The sequence below is a fragment of the Nymphaea colorata genome, chromosome 7 (assembly GCF_008831285.2).
Source record: "Nymphaea colorata isolate Beijing-Zhang1983 chromosome 7, ASM883128v2, whole genome shotgun sequence".
Taxonomy (NCBI): Eukaryota; Viridiplantae; Streptophyta; class Magnoliopsida; order Nymphaeales; family Nymphaeaceae; genus Nymphaea; species Nymphaea colorata.
In genome coordinates, this window is record NC_045144.1 from 14,097,710 (window position 1) to 14,114,465 (window position 16,756).

Sequence of the window (16,756 nt, forward strand, 5' to 3'; positions counted from 1 at the left end):
GAGTTCCCTGAATGAACCAAGTTCAATGAATGAAGAGCTTCCCATAGCCCTGCGCAAGGGGACCAGGTCATGTACTTCTCACCCTATTCAGAGATTTGTCTCATATTCAAAACTCAGTAAAGAATACAAATGCTTTATTACCACTCTGTCTATGTCAGTGATTCCCAGGTGTATGGAAGGTGCTAGAGAGGATCTTAAATGGCTACAGGCTATGACAGAGGAGATGGATGCCTTGGCAAAGAACAACACGTGGGAAGTGGTCGATATTCCCAAGGGGACTTACTTAGTTGGTTCCAAGTGAGTGTTTAGTGTGAAGTATAAACCTGATGGCACTGTGGAACGATATAAAGCTTGCCTGGTTGCAAAGGGGTGCAGCCAAAAATACGGAATTGACTATCTTGAAACCTTTGCTCCTATTGCAAAACTGAAGACTGTGAGGGTCATTTTGGCACTTGCAGTGCAAAAGAAATGGGGCATGGACCAGCTTGATGTCAAGAATGCCTTCTTGAATGGCCATCTAGAGGAGGAGGTCTATATGAGCATGCCTCCTGGATATGCTCAAAGTGGAAAATGCTATCATCTCAAGAAGGCCCTGTACGGCCTGAAGCAGTCCCCCAAAGCATGGTTTGAAAGACTGAGGGTGGTAATGAAGACAAATGGGTACAAACAAGGAAATGGTGATCATACCCTGTTCATTAAGCAGAAAAGTGGCCTAGTGAGTATTCTTCTTGTGTATGTTGATGATATGATTGTCACAGGTGATGATGAAGAAGAGAAAAGGAAGATGAAGGAGAGGTTAGCTGCTGAATTTGACCTTAAAGATCTGGGAAAATTAAGGTACTTTCTGGGAATAAAAATTGCACGATCAGAGACAGGGCTTGTTATGAGCCAAAGGAAGTACACTCTGGACCTCCTGAAAGAGACAGGTAAACTAGGATGCAGGCCCTTTCTAATTCCAATGGAGTCAGGTACAAAGATAAGTATCAAAACTGGTAACATCCTGGATGAGGAAGGAAAAATACGGTATCAGAGGCTTGTTGGTAAGCTTATTTATCTGACTCTTCCTCGCCCTGATATTACTTATGCTGTAAATGTGTTGAGTCAGTTTATGCATGCTCCTACTGATTGCCACTGGAAGAGTGCAGAAAGAGTGTTGGGGTACCTGAAGAATAACCCAGGTAAAGGGTTACTGTATACTCGGCAGGACAAACTTGATATTGAAGGATACTCTGATGCCGATTGGGCTGGTTGCACGGATACCAGAAGGTCTACCACAGGTACTGCATCTTTCTAGGGGGAAACCTGGTGGTATGGAGGAGTAAAAGGCAGGAGGTCTGTTCTAGATCCAGTGCTGAGGCTGAATACAGGGCTGTTGCTATGGGGGTTACAGAGATGTTATGGCTAAAGATTCTTCTAGCAGATATGGGAATTTAAATTGAAGAGAATATGAAAATGTATTGTGACAATAAGTCTGTGATTAACCGACAAATAATTCCGTCCTGCATGACAGAACCAAACATGTGGAGATAGATCGCCACTTCATACGGGAGCGCATAGATTCAAAGGAGTTGATCCTTCCTTATATGAAGTCTGAAGATCAAATTGCAGATGTTCTAACTAAGGCCTTATGTACATCTCAATTTGAAAAGAATGTTAGCAAGTTTGGCATGTTTGACATGTATGCCAAGCTTGAGGGGGAGTGTTAGAATACAGTGTTATAGGGAACCGGGTCCGGATATGGACCCGGTACCCATGGGTGCCGGAACCGAGGACGGGCTCGGTTCCCTAGGCGGGCCTCTCTTCCTCCCTCTTTTAATTCTAATCACTTATTGTAATTTGTTGATTAAGTGAATGAAGTTTTCTCTCTCCTAGGGTTGCGGTTTTGCCCCTAGGTTAGAGCTTTCCGTGGGTTTTCACCTCTTTCTGAGGTTTTTCACGTAAATCCTGTATGGCTTTTCTTTCTCTTCTTTCGCTGCATGTTTCTACAGATCTTAAACCTCAAGTGTAAGTTCCGAGGCAAGTAGGGGTGAACACTAGCCGAGTCGAGCTCGAGTTCAGCCAGCTCGAGCTCAGCTCGACTAACAAACCTCGAGCTCGACCAAAGCAACTCCAGCTCGACTCGGCAGAATTTGTTGAGCTCGAGCTCGAGCTCGATTAAGCTGGACAAACTCGACTCACTGCTTTGCCTTGAAATATTTGAGTCTTGGACAAAAATTCATAGCTCCTCAACCAGAGCTCCAAAAATGCTGATCTTCGGTCTGAAGATTGCCAACTAGTGATGGAATAGACGACCTTCATCTCAGGTGCAATGATGCTTCCCAGCAGGATCGCGTCATCCCAGATTGCTTGCCTAGTTCTGCCTAAAACAGCTTGTCACAGGGTTCAGGCGATGTTCTGGAGTCAGTCTCCTTCAAAAATTCGTCAAAATTCACCTGTAACTTGGATCTCCTTGAAACTTGGACCGTAGATAGGCAAGATGCTGAGGATCAAATGCCCAAAGTTTCATCTTCAAAGCAGCTTCCAGTAAGAAACGCGTTAAGGGGGAAATTCCGCCAGAAATCTAGTAATGAATCTTCGTTCTAGCTAATCTCCTCAACTCCACATTTGGGCATAAGCTCGCCCAAGCCAGGGAGTGAGGGAAACCCTCGCTTGGGCAAAACCCTCTCCCAAGCGAGGGTTTCAGAAAGCCTCCCTTTGGCAAAACGAGAGAGAGTGTGAGATCACAGAGGGAGAGAGAGAAGGGGAGAGTAGAGGGAGAGGCTTGGACAAAACGAGAGAGAGAGAGAGAGAGAGAGAGAGAGAGAGATTAAAGAGGGGAAGAGAGAAGGGGAGAGTAGAGGGATTTGAAAAAACCCTAGCTTGGGTGGGAGCAAGGGTTTTGAAGAAACCCTCGATCCAGCGAGCGAGGGTTTCAGATTCTGAAACCCTTGACTTAGAGTTAGAGTGAGGGGGAGAGAGACAGAGGTGTACCTTGGCCAGCTTTGCAGTAGCACATGAGAAGGGCAACGGTGATTTGGATGAAGCATTGAAGAAGAAGAAAGAGCAGAGAGGGAACGCACGGGATGAAATGGAAGCCTCGCTGAAAAAAACATAATAAGTATTGCTTTTGCTCGAGCTGAGCCGAGCTGGCTCGACTAAAAAAACAAGTCGAAAAATGAGCTCGAGCTCTGCTCGGTAAAAAAATGAGTCAAAAAACGAGCTCGAGCTCGGATCGTTTATTAAAATAGTCGGCTCGAACTCGATTTCGAGTCGAGTTTTAACGAGTCGAGCTCGAGTTGCTCGGCTCGTTGTTCACTCCTAGAGGCAAGCAAACATACTGTTTACTAGCTCTTAGGACTGGTATGAGAACCGAGGCATACTAAACATCAGATCTAAAAACCATAGATTTCAAATATGCAAAGGGCCTGAAATTTAACTGTGGGTTTGACATTGCAGAGACTGTCGTCCGACTGCACTTGAGAGAGAGAGAGAGAGAGTGACAAGGGTTCTTCAGAAACCTCATCTGGCCAAGAGAGAGAGAGAGAGAGGACTCAATGGTAATTCTCATGGCTGATAAGGCACAAGGGGGAATCTTCAGGAGAGAGATAAGTAGCAAACCATCCTGAGGCTCTCAAATGGAGATATTAATAACCTCGGATCATCTTAGGACCACGGATCCAAGATCCCCTTGGATCCTAAATCAGAGGGTTATTGAACATACCTTTAGCGTTCATGACAGTTCACAGATCTAAACAGCTGTGAGACACATTACTGAAAAAGGAATTGAATATGAAGAGCCTGAAGAAAGAATTGAATATGAAGGATACCCTTGTGGCACATTTACTGGCAGATATATTTAGTGAAGGTATTAAGAAGCAAGGTTTCATTTTCTTAATGATGTGGCCATACAGAAAGAGAACTTTATGTAAAGCAAAAATGCTTGATGAGAAGTTGCTCCTGCAGACTAGTGTGTACCTGTAATACCTTTAACCTGTCCAATTTTATGCTGTTAGTGTTTACCTTCTTCTGGTGCTCTTTTCCTTTTTGTTGAGATTGCACAAGCTGGCATTAGGTGCACTGGTAAAAGCAAAAGTACATATAGGATCGGGAACCACTCTGATTGCATCTATACTAACATTGGAACTTGTTCTTCCAAGTTATGTAAGTCTAGCATTGGATAGTAAGCAAGTGTTTTTGCTATGGCATTTTTTGAAACATGAGCACATGATACCAATTTTATTGGTTCAACTAATCTAGCATCAAATTAATGGGGAGTAGACCTCCATTGTTTCTGTCTTCAATGAAGTGCACACCAAGTCCCAGTGAGATGATTCTGTCATGATGTTGAACATGTGAGGCAACTTAGCACTTAAATCCACTAATCTGACTTAAGTTGGTGAATGATTTTTAGTAAAATGAGAATATAGTGCATGAACCCTTGATTAGAGTTCTAGGAAATGCGAAATGAGAAAGATGTTGCCTTCCAACTTGAAGAATGAGTGGCTGCACCTACAACCTGATTGGTGATCTTGTTTCTGCAGTTTAATCTCTCAACTATGTGCATGTTGCACTTACTTCTCGAAATCTTTAATTTGGTATCACAACCTTTCTTTCACTGCTAGAAACTTAAGTCATCTCTATTTGAAGCTTTTGTTTTCTTTCCTTTTTCCAAATAGGAGTATTAGTTTCCATGTGCTGCTTTGGTAAAGTATGCAAGAGTCACTAGCATAGTATGCCACTCTGCAACTGAGCTATAGGGCAATGTTTTACAGTCCCTGCAGCTGTGCCAATGTGAATCTGCTTACCAGCAATAATTTTATATGACTAAAGTTTGAAGGACTTTCCAAAAATTTTTGGTCACGGCTCTGGAGCTGGACTTCCCTTTTCTGGTCATACAACTTAGCACGTCCTTCTTGCAATAATATTCCCCTTTCCTACATTAGCTCTGCTGATTTATTTTTGCGACATCTTTCTGAATTCTAGACTGCATATTTAATTGGTGATGGAACATTTCCACAGAACTTGTTTGACTCATTGCACTTTTTGGAAAGCGACTCTTTGTTTATTGGTAAGTGGGACATGGAATCTTAGTAACAGCCGTTGTTGTAAAGAAAAAAACCCCATTGATGGTCTCTCTGTTCTTATTGCTTGTGTCTAGCATTCTTTCTATTGCTTGGACATGTAGTAAATTCAAATAAATGCCTCAGAAATACCTTCAATGAAATGGATGCTCTTTCTGAGTGAATATGTAATCAATAATATTTGGAAAAGTATGCCTTAAGCTTCATAGATCTTTTTTGTTGGTTGGATTGGATGATGAAAAAAATATCCAAGGCTCTATGTCTCTCGGTTAGTTCTTATCTCTTTTTCTCCCTCATTTAACTCTGATAGTGCTAAACTGTTTTCCTTTGCATTTGGTGCCAGGTATCAGCTCCTTTATTAGTTCTTCACGGATCTGGGGACATGGTGACTGATCCTCAAGTGAGTGAATTTCTTTATGAAAACGCAAGTAGCAGTGATAAAACCTTGAAGTTATATGAAGGGGGCTATCACTGCATCCTGGAAGGAGAGACTGATGAGAGGATTTTCCAAGTCTTAAACGATATTATCTCCTGGCTTGATGTCCATTCTATGTTGCAAAGTGCATAATTCTCCGGATTTAAGCTATTATGTTGTTCCTGTTTTAGCTGTGAGTTGGTGTGTATCTTTGTTCGTCCCCAGTTGTGTGCAATAATAAAACCCCATGTTTTCTATACAAATTTTTCGTTCTACCTTGGCTTTCATTTCACTACAATGTCTTTTCCGTTGGTCATTTTAGAGGTTGAAACTATAACAAGTAATCAAATAGTTAAGGGAGTGTTCGATAGCCTCAGATTTAAGATCCTCGGCATTTGAAAACCATGGATTTAATAACAGACCTTCCCCCTTCGATCTGAAATTCGACATTTTCTCAGTGAAAAATAAAATAATAATCTTAAGTGTGGATCTTAGGTCTGACATATGATCTATAGTTTGAATAACCAAGGATTTTACCATAGATATTTTGCATATCAGCAAAAGCATACCACGTCAAATCCACACTAGATCCATGGATTTCAAATCTGGAGTAATCAAACGCGTCCTAAAGTCATTTGGTTGAGAACTTGAGCTGCTCATAGACCAGCAGAAGCCTCTTATGAGAAGACAAAAAGTAAAATGTATTAATTCAATACCTGCTTCACCAGCACAAAATTAGAATGTCGCAATGAGGTTTTGCTCTTAATATCTACGATGTTCACCTTTCCTTGTATTTGAGATCCAAAGGTATTTTGACAAGTTATCAAACGTGCTTCTGTCCCAATGAGTTTTACCTCGGCCTTGCCTTTCCAGGCCACCAGAACGTAGCAACGGGTCCGGCTTTTTCTTTCACAAAACAAAAATGAAACGATAACAAGATGGCAGATTGCATCTTATATTTTGGGAGGACGAGAAACTAAAATGGTGTGAACAAGAATAAATAGCCATGCTTCCTTCGGTTGCTTCAGCAGTTGGTGTCATAATTGCCAACACTAATTCATGGTAAAGGTAATGTAAAGAAAAAGATTAAATTGAGTTTTTTTGGAATCAAAGACATCAAATCCCCATTTTTTGCATATATTTGGGGTCATTTGTAAGAATAGTAACAAACTGTTCCATGAACATGCCTCAAGGATTAGAGCAGACTAATGAAATACTATAATATAGTGTTCCATAAATTTACCTAAAATTTTTAAGTAAATTTATGGAACAGTATATTACTATTCCCATTGTCAAATGGCCCCTTTGGTTTGAGGATAAAAAAAAGCCTTTTAAGAACTTAGGCTTGGAACTTGCATGAAAAACTCAGATGCTATCGAGTCCTAGTAAAATGTTCATATTTTCTTCTCCCAGAAAATTGCCAATCACATTGCTTATATTTTCTTCTCAACGTCACCTCTAGGACCCGTTTGATGGGCAGGATATTTCTTGTAGCACTGGAAATAAAATTCATTTTTTTTAAAAAATTTTCTTGCCCATCAAAATTGGGATGAAAAAAGTAATTGTTAGGTGTACTTTCAAAAATTTCTTTCCAGAAATTTTTTTCCACCCCAAAGGGTGGAAAAAAATTTTCAAGTTGAAAAAAAGTAACCGTTGAGCTCTCAAGCATTCCTTAATACAACAATTCTCTTTTTTGAAAAATTTATTTCCTGAAACATAAACCAAGTCGAGCAAACACAAAGGGGTTTTGGAAATTTGGATTTTGTTTCCATTTCTTTAAATTCTAAATCCTGAAATAAGTTTCTGAAAACTTCTTTCCAATTTCATATTTCCAATGCACCAAACGGCCCCTCCTTAGTGATGGAAATTTGAAAAGAAACGTCTTACTAGCTCATTCCAATATGAAAGGAAGATTCTTGCCCTTCAGATTTAACTCTTTAATGATCAGTGGGTTTGATTCGATTTGAAATGTCTTCCAGTAGATGAAAGTATGCGAAAAATCTTTAAGTAACTCTTCGTGCCTTCTTTACGCCGACCAGATCTGTCTTGACACTAAGAGCTCCTTCATTATAACTTCAAGTCATTTGTGATATCTCGATTCATCTTCCAAGTCTGGGCCTCAAGCTAAGGTCTCTGGCCCGTTTAACCTCACCTTCATATCATGAACGGGTTGAAGATGAGGTCGCTTTCCGTCGTACTCTAGCTAACGTGATTTTTCTTTATGAGTTCTAATTTCCTCATATAAACATAGAAACTGCACATTTGCAACCGCGGTTCGAATGGGCATAGGTTTTCTATCCTTCTGGTCTTGATCCCCTTCCACTCAGAGCACTGTGATATGATGAATAAAACCCAGGAAGCCAAGAAAAACAGTGGCCATATACAGTTTATCATGCATACCCAGAAAAGTAGTGGCAAATAGTGTCCCATGAGTGACACCATGGGTCTCACAAAAGCTTTCGTATAGTAATATTCTCAAAGAAATTTGCTGATCCACCTTCGTCACCATGTAAACTTCAGCATCAATTACTATCACTCCAAGAATACTGCCAGCAGCTGTTACCACCAAAATTGATAATCACTGAAGTTAGCTCATTGTATTCCACTTTCTGAATTTCCAATTACTAGAATATGGGTTAGAGAAGGTTCACATGTTATTACCACAAGGAACCTCTAACTTGGTCGACGGTGTCTGTTAATCGAATAGCACATCCGCATGGATGCATGTGATAACACCAATGTCCCCCAACTCCTTGGATGAAATATTTTTGCTTCAATCTGCTCTTTGCATGAGAAACAAGCATAGAAGAAAACGTATTTCCTCGGGATGGATGGTCTGTTTCAGAAAATCCAACTGATCTCGTATTCTATATTATAGTTTAACAAGAGTCCCGTATGTTTCTCCATAGACTCCAAGGCAAAATGTCCACAACTTGGAGAAAGGAACTCACCACTAGCTTCCAAGAGTACCTTGCCTGTGGACTAAACTCCTCCCTAGAGTTGCAGAGCCTGTGACCATTTAACCAGGTTCTTCTACTGGTAAAAATGATTCAAGCACCATGTGGTTGAACTTGGCCGAGATCGAACCGGTTGCAGAAAGACTCATGGGGCTCTCCAAGCCCCTACTGATATTGCAGGTAGGACTTGGGACACCTCACCTAATGGAGGATATTAATGACAACGACTTAGCCTACCTGCAAGTTGGGCAACGGACAAGCTACGCTATGGTAGAAGCCAATTAAGCGTGGTCCAGTCCTTTTGAGTATTTGGGCAGCGCCGCAGTTGGCGCACATGAACTGTTCAGCACTCAGGACAAGAGGGGCTCCAGTGTGGAGCATGAATGGAGGGAAAGGTATATTAATCTGTCGAGCGAGCGGGTGCTGTTGGCAGCACTGCTTTGCTGTCTCCTTTAGCGGCCGCATCTAAAGGTGCTTTAAACATGAGAGGAATTAAAGTGCATCGTTCTTTTACTCTCTGTCTTCTTCCTCAATATTGAGGAGGAAGAAGGACACGTTGCGAATCCCCAACAGGGGGAGAGGGTGGTGGTGGTGGTGGTGCAGAGATGCTTTTTTATCATAAAAGTTGGGTCTGGCGGCTGTTGCTGTTGCTGCAGCCGCTGCTGCTGCTCCTTCTGATTGTTATTTACTGCTGAAACACATGAGGCCACTCAATCTTTAAGCTGTCACTGCCGTATGGTCAGATAAAAAGGCGAGCAAAGCGGAAAAGCCCCGTCTCTGGTTCAGTTTGCTTGATCTAGGCTCCCATTTGTTGCTCATACGGCGCCCCCACCCCCAGAGCGAGAACATGTCAAAAGATCTATCAAACTATTCTAACGGCAGTGGAGAGTTCCTTATTACCCCTCTAAGTTCATTTTCCTTTTTTGCATCTTTTTTTTCTTTAAGAATTTGCTGTTCTTTTATGACGAGTCAGGCCCAAAACCAGATCGTCTGAATTGGGTTGAGTTATCCTCAACATAAGACGATGCCAGGTGTGAGATATTATCCTCAGAGGTACGTACACGAACCGATGCACATCATGCCAAAAAAATAGACTTTTAATCGTGATAATCAATATGAATATATGCACTCGACATTAATTGATATATTTCTTATAAAAATCAAGAAGACTTTAAATGTTTTTGACCTTTTCTTGAATGATATGGCTCGCCATGATAAATTTCATGTACAATCGGCCAATTTGAATAAATTGTCGACAAGAACTAATGCTTTTGATTAGGTGTAAACTCAGCAGCGCATTTCATAGCTCAGAACTGCCGGAACTGGAACTCCGGAGTCCAGTGCGACACTATTCCGGCAGAATCATATGAAATGGTGGACAGGGGAACGCGTGGAATCTTGCCTGCACTTCCATTCCCAAGAGCGTCTTTTTCGGGTTCTACGGCTACTCATGGAACTGATCAAAAGGACGGAAACGGAAAGAACATATTATGGTTAATCTCTGGAAACCAGAGGCCGAGTTTGAGGGCTGGAAGGGACCATGGTGCTTCTAAAATTTTGAAAAAATAAAATTTTACATATCAAAACTTTCAAAAGTTTTAGTTTAGTCCTTGTAAAACTTTTGAATATTATTTCTTTGAAACAAAACAGTTATTTTCTGTTAATAAATCCATAAGGCTAATTGTCAATTAATTTTATTTTAGTAAATCTGATAATCTCTTCTCATAAGAAGGAAGGAGATGTAAATCAGTACTTTTATAAAATTATTGAACAGTTTGCCGTGTGAATTAACATACAGTAATTGTCGAAGTAAATAGTGAAACTCAATATAAATTGATGACTTGGAAAAATGACAATTTATTTAAATGATAATTTGTTAGCACAAATATTATTAATTTTGTACAAGACTGGCTTACGTCCACACAAAATATGACATTAAAAAAAAAAACTCATTTCTCTTTTTTAAGGACAATACTAAGACCACATATAATAGCTTCAAAGGGTGTACCATAACTGGTGGGGTTGGTAGACACATTTAAGGAGCAGAGGCACAGAGGGGAGTTAGGGGAGCCATAGCCTTCCCTCATATTTTTAGAAATTCAAAAAATTATGTATAAATTTTAAAATTTGTAGCTTAACCTATATAAAAATTTTGAAAAATTATATTTTCGGTTCATGTCAAAAACTCTTGCAATGAAAAATTTCTGCCTTCACTCCTGACATTAACAATGGGTTGTCAATTCGTTTCATGTAGTTACTTTTTCCATATACTACAAATAGTGGCCATTGGTATGACAATCTAATTAATGGGTGTACCATAATCTCTCTTAAGTTCTAAAACAATTCTAAACCTCAGGGATAGACGGAACGGGAAGGGCTTCTAGGCTCTTTTTTTGAGCAGTTCATCTGCTCACCTTAAGACTATATATAGTTACCCATTAAAAAAAATAAACATTAGTTATATAAGAAGCAATACATGCACAAAGCCAAGTGATTGCTTTGAAAATCAAGCACTATGTTAAGATGGATGTTGAGATTTGGAAGAGACAGCAATGTTAAAAGAACAAGTTAGAAGCTTGATTTAATGACGTGGCTAACCAAAAGACAAGCCTTCGTTTGTCAATCCCACGCATCATTACATTCAACACAAAATTGAAAACGAAAAGAGGGAGACTGGAATGAAAGATAGGTAGGTGCAGACGCTTGTGTAACTTGTAAAGAAAGAAAGCGTCGGTATGATGCAGTATCCTTGACTGGTAAAGTATAAAGTGGGGATGTAGCATTCATCCTTGACCAATGCTCTACTCAAAGTACACTTGGCAGGTCTTGAAGTGTGAAAGATTCAGATTGCATGCGTCACTTTCGGAGGGCAGACGAAGACGCATCCTATATTCCTGCAACTTTCAAACACCCTTGGGATCACCAGACAAAGAAAAGACAATCATGGCAGACAAGGGTGGATGTTTGCAGATCCTCTTTTTAATAGATCTAATGCATGGCAGTGTTCAGGCCCTCTAAAGCCTGTTCAGAATCCTGGAAAGACGCCACATGTGGTCCCTTTTTTATTCTATGTCAATAAAAAGGGTTTATTGTATGTTTCTTTTCAAAAAATAAATAGTATACATTTATTATAAGGCTAATACTTGCCACTAGCTCTAGTGAATGCATATATATGCAACTAATTAATGATGCCACACTTTTTTCTTCCCTTCCATGTCTAATTAAAGTTTTTGCATGACCCATGCATGTGGCTTACTCGATAGACGTTTAATGTCAAATTTTATGTTTTTGGCATTTCTGAAGTGCTTAAGCTACAACTTAATTGGAAGTCGATGATATGAAAGAAAACATGGTGATTAATTTATAAAATCTTACTTTCACATTAACAGAGTAAGATCCCAATCTTTTTTATATGAGAAGGAAGCATGTTATTCAATAAATCTACACCTTCTGATGGTCGATCTAATGTGAACCGATGCTTTCGTCCTCATTTGGTCAATCATATTAAAAAATTTTCTTGGGTGTGTCGGATCGTAGTCTAGTGCCTTTTTCGCCTTTTTCACTCCACAAGGATATATCAAGATCAAATGAATGTCCAATCTCTTCTTGTCCAAGACAGATCCATTAATTCTGACTTCTCGGTGAATAATAATTGAGTGAGACACAAATTGTTTGGCTACATGTATGCAGAAGATGGCAGAGATCACGTTTTGATTCTGGCTGTTTTTTGTACATTTCTTTTAGTTTCATAGAAGCACATTTGTTGCATGCACACCAGCATTTCTTTCTCTTACTGTACAAAGTGTCATTGAGAGAGTTCATACTTCGTTATCCTGTACATGAGTCTCTATCTTGGACTGACATTTCTGGTCTTTGATTTACACAGTGACTTGTGAGCCAGATGAATCTTTGATTTTCTACATATGACAGCTTCAGACAAAACCTGTTCATTTTAAGTCTGAGGTCTTTGCAGTTGCCTAGTTTTATGTACAAGTAATGTTTGCTTCAGATCTTCCCCAGACAACCACACCTCCTTTTCTTTGTTGTTAGGCAAATAATGCTGGTGTTTGCAATCCAAAGAGTCCATTATGTGGAGTACCAATTGTTCGCCAAATTCAATAAACAGAAAATAACTCATCCATGCGTTTTCCTTTAAGCTAATCCCTGAGTGTTCAGTAAATCACGCTGCATAAGGGCCTGCAGAATAGTCTTACAGATGCTTAATTATTGCTTTCCTATACATTATTTTGAACCCAATTGATCATGATAAGGAATCAATGATCTGATTAATTCAGGGTTGTATATGTGCGTCGTGTGTAACGGGCCTAAATAATCCCATCTTCATCTCAGAAGTCTCTGTGACAGTTTTTCTGTGAAATGAATATGTAGACAAGCACATAATTTAATTGAAAGGTAAGAACTAAGAATAATAGATGACAGTCAACATCAAACAAGCAGAAGAATATATATGATCTAGAATACACAGAAACATTGACTGTAAATAAACTAACCAGTACAATAGCTAAGCAAAAAGAAAAAATTGAATATTTCTGACCCTCCTTTTCGAACAACTACAACCCATGGGCTATACCTGCTAGGCACTCCTGAGCTTATTAGCTCCAGTTGCAGAGAAAACATCATTATAAATTGAGCATATGGGAGAAAAGGAGCGAAGACAATCTTCAGACATTGTCCATAAGTGCCTCCTCAGCGTACATAACACAAATATAGCACATTAAAATATGATGTTGTTGAATGACTAAAAATTAAAAATCAGTTGCTAAACAACAGTTGTTAAAGGAACACTAGCGATGGTTTATGGTGCAACAATAGTTCACGGTGCTTTTAGCAATAATTTATTGTGTTTTCAATGATGTACTTTTAATCTTTATAGCCATCTGACAACATCATGTCTCCAACAAATTAGATTCTTTATATATATATATATATATATATATATATATATATATATATATATATATATATATAGATAAATTGGTAAACCAGACCACTATGGTTAGTGACAAAAACTATACCCACTAAAAATAAATATTGAAATGTTTTTTTTTAATCTAACCTTATAGATTTGATCTTAGGAGTGATTTGATGAGGAAAGTGCATTAAGTTAACTTTAATAATGATTTTTATAAAAAAAATGAATGGCTCGTATAGCATCAAAATCATGATAGTAGAAAAATCTTTTTTTTTTTAAAGAATAACTTGAACTAAAATACAATTTATACTAAATTGATGTTTATGAACACAATAGGATATTCAAATTTTGTTTAAAACAATTTCTAAAACAAGCTTAAGTGGTCTGGTTTTTGTCTCTTACCCAAGTGATGTGGTAATAATCCCTGCATGTGTGTGTGTGTACCTCACCAAATATAAGCATTCGCATGACTAGTAATCTCAACTATGTCTGGTAGACATAAATACTCCTACTTATGAAAAAAGGTATGTCAACTAAATGAGTAATAAATATGTAATCCATTACAAAAGTTAGTTTACATATGCCCATTTATAAACTGTTTGGTCATGTTAATCAAAACCTATTATTTTATTGCAAGCGTTCATATTCGGAAGTTCTCATATGTAACATATATACACAATGTGTTGTGTTTTGGCTTAAAGTTGAGCCAAAATTAGGATGTTTAATTTATATTTAGTTATCCTTTGTTTAAAACCCGGTAATGAGTGTTTTTGGATGGAAGTTGATGTTTCTGGAAAAAACTTTGACATTAATCACTGAGGCATGCAATAGGGAGTTGCCTCAAAACTGAAGCTTGGTTTTAATGAAAGGCTATATTAATCAATGGCCTATTTGCTCTCTCACACACACACAGAAGTGCCGGCCTTCGCAACCTTGACATGACTGGGCCATGTAAAGACAGTGCTATTGGGTCCTTATTTGAGGCAGCTTGAGGGTGGACCTATGTACATCAATCCACTTGTAATATTTTAGAAGATGACACAGTAGGGGCAGAGGCAAGTGTGGGCACCGTGGCTGATTGCCCACACAAACCCACAAAAAAAAAATCCCATTTTCATATTGTTGCTTCACAGAAAATCTTCTCATTTACATATTGGTTCTCTTAAAAATTTAAAATTTATAACTAGTGCCCCATTAGCTAGAAGTTTCTAGCTAGGGGTGAACACTAGCTGAGTCGAGCCCAAGTTGAGTCAGCTCGAACTCAGCTCGACTAATGAAACCTCGAACTCGACTCGGCTTGAGTTGAAGAATAGCTCGACGGAAGTAGCTCGAGCTCGACTCGGCAGTTAGATGTTGAACACAAGCTCAACTCAATTAAGGCCCGACAAACTCATTTGAATAGAATTGATATTCATTGTTACATGTTGAGGTCGAGCTCAACTCGATTAAGGCTCGACAAAGTCATTTTAATAATTGATATTTATTGTTACGTGTTTAACTTGAGCTCGACTCAATTAGGCTCAACAAACTCGTAAACTCGTTTGAATATATCGACTTGATTAAGGCTCGAGTTCGACTCGACAGTTACATGTTGAGCTCAAACTCAATTTGATTATTTAAACGAGTCGATTCATGAACTTGAGCTTGACTGGTTAAGCAAATGACTCGGCTCAAACTCGTTCACGAGCCAAGCTTTAATGAGTCGACCTCAGTAGCTCGACTTATTGTTCACCCCTGTTTATGGCTCTGTCCCTGTGGCACAGTCTATTGTCTTCTAGATAAGTTTGAGTTACGTTTTGTTCCTTAACTAACAAAAAAGGACTTCTATTTGAAAGTTTTTCGATAGGGTTTCGATTTGATGTTTGGCATTAGGTTTGATTTGGAATATGGACCATGATACACATTTATTTTGCAATGTTGCTGTGTGGTTTACATTTTAGTTTTCATCCATGAAATTTGTTCAACTTTTCACCCACAGTAATATACGCCTCTTGTTTTGTCATGGGTAACACGAAAATTTGTATAAATTTCATTCACATAGATCGTCAAAGATGCTTTTTCAGGCTCTAATGAGACAGAATACTTTGCATTGGTTCAGATATCAGGTACCTTGAAAACACATAAACATGAGAAGGGAAGCCATGAGGGAACTGTTTGAAGTTAGTTGACCTATCAGTACAAGTTCGATTATTTAATTCTTACGGCTCAAAACAATTAACGTATCTAATATTTCCCGTTCACATATGCCATGTTGCTAAAAGACAATTGCTAGGATTTGGTCCATGTGTTATTGCCTAAAATCAAACCTTTACATTCAATAGAACAATTATTGTCAAGTTAAGATAGCTAATGCCCACTTCGAATTAGGGTCGGGTATGTTTAGCTATAAAAAGATAACAGTCTGTCCTTTCGTTTTCTGGGGCTAGGCAGACGATACCAGATTATTCTGAGAGCTCATTCCCTAGCTAGCCACAGCCTACGTTAATAAAAGTTACCCTTCTCTTTCTCTATCTCTCTCTCCCTCTCTGTCTCTCACACACCCACACACACATGCCCGCACACACACATATACATATTTAGTATTAGTGAAAGGAAAAATATATATATAGTCCTGCTATCATATCCAGATTATTTGAACAAATCGACACAAAATGGAAAGGCTGGACCACATCTTCAAGGATCCCTTAGGCCCTCTTTTCTATTCCACCGCCTGTTTTGAGAAGTTATAATTGACAATTTTCCATCAACATTTCCTTCAGCAAGAGTAATCTCCCATATATTTAATCATGGAATGCTAGAACACAGTACGAATATACCCCAAATAGTATCTAGGAGGTCGTTTATTAGTGAGAACATTTTGTGAATGTTTCATAAATCTACCTTAAAATTTAGGAGAAATTCATGGAACACTAGAACTAGGTGTTTATGGGTCTACCCTAATCTTGAGGGCAAATTCATAAAACACTTATAAAGTGTTTCCTCGCCAAACAACCTCTATGGAACACAAGTGTCCTAGTACCAGAGGTGAGACCCACCTCCCCTGGCAGCAATTGTATGGAAACTACATTGAAGGAAGCAACAGTAGAGCTAGAAAAAAATGTCTAGGGAGGGAATGCTTACATATTTTACAAAATTTTAAAGGGACGCTTAGACGGTGATTTTAACAAATTCTAAGCGAAGTACAAATGTTCTTTTCATAAAAAAATCAACGAGTTATTCGATCTTGTTTGAAAATTCACGGTGAGTACTACCCCCTGCGTCTATTTATCTAGCTACTCCTCTTGAACAAGGGTCTGAACCACAAACACAAAAAAAGGCTTATGCAAACTCACTCTTGGTTCCCTAAACTTATAATTCCAGAGATTAAAGGCACAGGGTTAGTTTATGAAGA

General features: G+C 38.9%; 1 protein-coding gene across 1 annotated transcript in view; it reads left to right on the top strand.

Moving 5' to 3' along the window:
- LOC116257596 (caffeoylshikimate esterase-like) overlaps window positions 1-5,750 on the top strand; it is a 38,720-nt gene extending 32,970 nt beyond the window's left edge. The window contains exon 8 of the mRNA XM_031634516.2: window positions 5,404-5,750. Coding sequence (XP_031490376.1) covers window positions 5,404-5,628 — 225 coding nt within the window. The 3' untranslated portion in view covers window positions 5,629-5,750. The remainder of the gene's footprint in view (window positions 1-5,403) is intronic.
- Window positions 5,751-16,756: the final 11,006 nt, after the last annotated feature.